Source organism: Pteropus alecto, unplaced genomic scaffold (genome assembly GCF_000325575.1).
Source record: "Pteropus alecto unplaced genomic scaffold, ASM32557v1 scaffold110, whole genome shotgun sequence".
Classification (NCBI taxonomy): Eukaryota; Metazoa; Chordata; class Mammalia; order Chiroptera; family Pteropodidae; genus Pteropus; species Pteropus alecto.
The window spans coordinates 10,080,341-10,084,693 of NW_006431920.1; the positions used below are offsets into that span (position 1 = coordinate 10,080,341).

At 54.4% G+C, this 4,353-nt stretch overlaps 2 protein-coding genes across 5 annotated transcripts in view; one reads left to right on the forward strand and one right to left on the reverse strand.

Moving 5' to 3' along the window:
• Positions 1-1,042, forward strand: part of ABCB6 (ATP binding cassette subfamily B member 6 (Langereis blood group)) — a 7,731-nt gene extending 6,689 nt beyond the window's left edge. Inside the window, exons 17-19 of the mRNA XM_006906704.3 lie at positions 383-477; positions 552-620; positions 802-1,042. Coding sequence (XP_006906766.2) covers positions 383-477; positions 552-620; positions 802-913 — 276 coding nt within the window. The 3' untranslated portion in view covers positions 914-1,042. The remainder of the gene's footprint in view (positions 1-382; positions 478-551; positions 621-801) is intronic.
• Positions 1,043-1,169: 127 nt separating this feature from the next.
• Positions 1,170-4,032, reverse strand: ZFAND2B (zinc finger AN1-type containing 2B). 4 transcript variants are annotated; one of them, XM_006906703.3, is made up of 10 exons: positions 3,951-4,032; positions 3,760-3,827; positions 3,394-3,488; positions 3,047-3,178; positions 2,764-2,915; positions 2,456-2,551; positions 2,316-2,376; positions 2,165-2,232; positions 1,771-1,843; positions 1,170-1,560 (listed from the first exon to the last, which is right to left on the reverse strand). In XM_006906703.3, exons 2-10 carry the CDS (start codon positions 3,812-3,814, stop codon positions 1,516-1,518), a joined length of 777 nt encoding a protein of 258 aa, XP_006906765.1. In that variant the 5' UTR covers positions 3,815-3,827; positions 3,951-4,032; the 3' UTR covers positions 1,170-1,515. The 4 variants fall into 4 exon arrangements, with proteins under 4 accessions (XP_006906765.1, XP_015440943.1, XP_015440942.1 ...); XM_015585457.1 differs by having other exon boundaries at positions 3,760-4,013; XM_015585456.2 differs by lacking the exon at positions 3,951-4,032 and having other exon boundaries at positions 1,170-1,456; positions 3,760-3,917.
• Positions 4,033-4,353: the final 321 nt, after the last annotated feature.

The following is a 4,353-nucleotide window of genomic DNA, read 5'->3' on the forward strand; positions in this document are numbered from 1 at the left end:
TCCTGCTGGGCTGTGTTCTATCTAGGAGAGATATCATGAATCCATGTTTCATAAAACACATTATAGTTCTCAAGTGCAAACAAAGTTCTTTTTGATTCCCGAGGCCTCAACTAGCAGCTTACATCCTCCTCCCACTGGGGATTTGGGTGGCAGGGGCAGCTTTATCCAGGTCCTCTCTGTAGGCAACATCGGCACTCGATACATCCAATGAGAGGGCCATCCAGGCTTCTCTATCATGAATCCATGTTTCATAAAACACATTATAGTTCTCAAGTGCAAACAAAGTTCTTTTTGATTCCCGAGGCCTCAACTAGCAGCTTACATCCTCCTCCCACTGGGGATTTGGGTGGCAGGGGCAGCTTTATCCAGGTCCTCTCTGTAGGCAACATCGGCACTCGATACATCCAATGAGAGGGCCATCCAGGCTTCTCTAGCCAAAGTCTGCGCCAACCGCACCACCATCATAGTGGCACACAGGTACGAAACCAGGGCAACAGGCAGCGGGGCCCACTTTTGGTGGCGTGGTGGGTAACTGACCTCTGACTTCTCAGGCTCTCAACTGTGGTCCATGCTGACCAGATCCTCGTCATCAGGGATGGCTGCATTGTGGAGAGAGGACGGTAAGGGATGCAGCAGGATGAACAGGGCAGGGCCTCTGAATCGGCCCAGGAAAGAGTTTTGGAGTCCCAGGGGTTTCTGGAAGACCTGTCCCTCACCAATCCTGTCATCTCTGTGGGCTGATGATGAGGACTCTTGGAGTAAAACTGATGGTCGGACTTTATACTTTCCTCTTTGCCCCAGGCACGAAGCTCTGTTGTCCCGAGGTGGGGTATATGCTGACATGTGGCAGCTGCAGCAGCGGGGACAGGAGGAAGCCTCTGAAGACATCAAACCCCAGACTAAGGCATGGTGACAGAAGTAGTGGTCACTTTCCTCCCAAAGGTTAACTCAGAGGGGGATAAGATGTATCTGTCTTCTTTGGCATATTTCGTCCTGGTCTTGGGGTGCTAGCTACAGTGAGGGAAATAAAAGTGTGGACTGAGCTAGGATCACTGTGACTCTGTGGCATGGCATACTGCAGTGGGCCTCTACCCTAAGTCAAGTGAGCATTCTTGACAGGACTCTTCTAGTTTGGGTTGGAGAAGAGAAGAAACACAACCACTTGGATGTTGTATTGACTGCAACATCCTTTATTCTTTCCAGGCCCCTCCCTTCCCCCTACGCAGCGGGCAGCCCCAGGGTAAGGGGGATGACATGATGCGGGGCCTGGCCAGCATCCTCTGAAGGGCCCAACCAGGGAACAGTTCACAGCCACTGTCCCACGTAGCTGGAGAGGCCAGCAGGGTCTTCTGCAGGCCCGGTTCCACAAGCTGTTCCTGATGCTCCCTGGAGGCGGCCTCCGTGTCACTCCTCATCTTCGTTCCAGGCTGCTCCTGGCCCCCTCTCATGGTGGACCCTGGAGGTGTGAGGGCCACAGTCCTCCTCAGCTGAGCCTCCCTCCCCAAGCCCAAGGCCCTAGCACAGGCTGCAGTTGGATGGCTTCAAGCTGCGGCTCTGAGCCTGGAGAAGGGAAGGAGGGGAAGATGGTGCGATGTCAAGGAAATGAGGGGACAGTCCTCATTTCTGAGCTTAGCATAGGCTGAAGTTACACTGGAAACAAAAGAGTAACTACCACTCTAAAACTCTTGACCACTTGGAAGACTCCCCCCCCCGCCCCCCGCCAAACTCGTTACTGCCTCCCAGTGCAGGACCCCCTCTCCAGCGTCATACCTGCTGCCGTCGGTACTCTGCCTCACTGGCTGACAGTGCTTGTGCTAAAGCTAAGTCCTCTTCCTCCTGAGAACTGGGAGGGAGGAACAGCTTAAGTTAGATAATAACATCTAAAATGTGAGCATCTGCGAGGCATCACTGTGCTGAGCACTTCTGAGTATTATCTTAATATCTGTACAACTCTATAGGTAGGGATTAGGATTGTCTCATTTTGTAGAGGAAATTAAGACCCTAATGGGTTAAAGAACTTGTCAAAGTTCATATAGTTAATAAACTTGATTTTGAGCCCAAGTTCTTAACTATTATTTTGCATCAGGTCAGAGTGGTCCCACCTACCTCCTTCCAAACAGAGCCCTTGCCCACATCCCACCCTCTTTCACCAGAGAGTAGGTACCTTGGAACCTGGGGTTTGGTCTCTGCCAGAGACAGTTCCAGGGCTCGCTGCAGAGCCTCATCCTCACTCTGAAAAAGGAGAAACAAGACCAGCTGCCTTGGGATTCTCTGTGTGGGTTTGTTTCTGTCCCTCTAACCTCTGCCCAACTCACCAAGCCATTCTGCAAAGCAATCACTGGAGGAGCTGTCCATGGAGGAGACTGGGCTGTGGCTCTAAGGCAAACAAACATTCAAGAGGCAGAGGTCAAAGATGCGAAAGCAAAGAAGGGAAAGGAGAAACGGGCAGGCCTACCTGCTGGGAGAGGTAGATGAAGGCAAAGTCCGACTCGGGCTGGGGATGGTGCTTGTAGTAGAAGCCAGACCTTGTGCTCTGGAAATGGCAGCAAGTCTATAGGGAAGAGACACTCTTGGCATCCCCCCAGGCCACCCAGAGACTCAAGAGGGGAGTTCCTCCAGTCTAGAAAAAGATGCACTTGAAAAGCTAAGATTCCCTAGCCAAAGGGGACAAGGTTCAAGCTTCTCAACTTGTGATAAAGGCTGAGTCAGTTCCAGAAGGATAGGATGGTCTCAAAGGCAAAGTGAGGACTCAGCTGCAATTACCCTGCCTGGCTGGTTAGGTGCCCCTCCCCAGAGCAATCGTGGTCCAGTGGATGACGGTGCTTGATGCAGAAGTTTCGGCCACAGCATTCACAGGTCAGTTTCATCATTTCCCGCTGCCGACAGCCAGAGCGTTCACACTTATTGGTGAAGATCTGAGGTTGAGTGAGAAGATTTATTTTTGCTGAGACTCTGACCCCCTTTCCCAGCCCCCTCATAAGAGCTGTTCAGGTTTCCAGGCATCCTTACCCCCGGCTGGGTCATGGCTAACCCCTCCAACCCTTACCTTACGTTTTTGCTGTGCCGGATCCGAGCGACAGTCTCGGTCAATATGCTCTCCCACCGCACGGTCAGGGGGCTCCCCTCGGGCCACAGGCACAGGCACATTACAAAGTGGGCACACAGGTACTTGGATATCCTATAGTTAAGGAGCAGAGCTCAGTCTGTAACCTACTCCCGTTCAACCAAATCTCTGGTCCTGAGAGAACCTGGATATGCCCTCCACAAACGCACAATGTCCCCAGCACGGAGACTCAAAAAGAATATAGGATTGGAAACGGGAGGCAGGGGGATTCCGGGGATTCTGCATGCATCTTCCACTCACCCGCTATTACCCTCAGACCGTCCCCTCACCTTTTGGTAAGCAGATCCACAGTGATGCTGAGCGTAGGCCACATGATCTGCACAGAAGATGCCCGAGCAGGCGTCGCACTTGAGCGGCAGAAAATCTGCAGGGAGTGGGTCAGATTGCAGGTCCAGCGGGACCTCGACGTCGTTCCGGGTCACTCAGCCTTCCACTCAGGAAAAATGCCACCTTATTTGCAACAAACCGCCCCGGCCCTAGTGCACTATTCTTAGCCACACCTCCTTTGACACCGCCCCAACTTCGAGCCCCGCCCCTCTCTGGCATTTCCAGATCCCGAAGCTCACCCTTCGCCCCACCTACAACTCCAAGCCTCTCTCCACCCGGCCCCGCCCCCCCTCCGCTCCGCCCCTCACCCAAGCGCTGACAGCTCGGCTCGGAACAGTGAGCCCCGAGGTCCGGAAACTCCATCGCCAGGCAGGGCCTGATGGGAGAAGAAGAGACGCTGAGCATCTCTAGGGCTCCCGCTCCGGGTCCGGACCGCGACCCCGCACTCTGGAGGACTCTCTGCCCCGCCCCTTCCTCTCCCCCTCCCAGTCCGTGTTACCGGAGCTTCTGCGCCTCCCGGCCCGCGGCTCACACTCCTCCCTCAGCGCGCAAGGGCGCGCTGGCGTCATCGCGCAGGGCAGGCACGTCCCGCGCAGTCGCCCGGCAGCCGGGGAGAGCAGGGCATCAATCAGTGGCCAGCCCCTCCCATTCTCGATGGGCTAGGCTAGGGACTAACTGGTGGTTGTGCGTAAACTAGTGGCCGTGCGCGGCTCCGCGATCTTGAGTGTGGGCTTAGCTCCACGAAGGGCGATAGGGCCGGCGAAGGGGAGGACAGATGATATCTTGAGGAAGGAGGTTGGGGTAGTTTGGGGTCTTTCACGACTCCCATATTTCTTTGAAGTCTAGATTTCTTTCTAAAGCTGTGTATTCTTCCTCCAGCTTTAGCTTTGATGCCCTTTCTG

Bases quoted from the DNA above. Each gene is read 5' to 3' on its own strand.
- ZFAND2B (XM_015585457.1), bottom strand. From the start codon at position 3,856: ATGCTCAGCGTCTCTTCTTCTCCCATCAGGCCCTGCCTGGCGATGGAG. The intron at 2,552-2,763 runs GTAATTGCAGCT...TCTTCCCTATAG, and splicing joins CACCTAACCAGCCAGGCAGG to ACTTGCTGCCATTTCCAGAG. The intron at 1,561-1,770 runs GTATGACGCTGG...TCCCTTCTCCAG, and splicing joins CAGAGTACCGACGGCAGCAG to GCTCAGAGCCGCAGCTTGAA.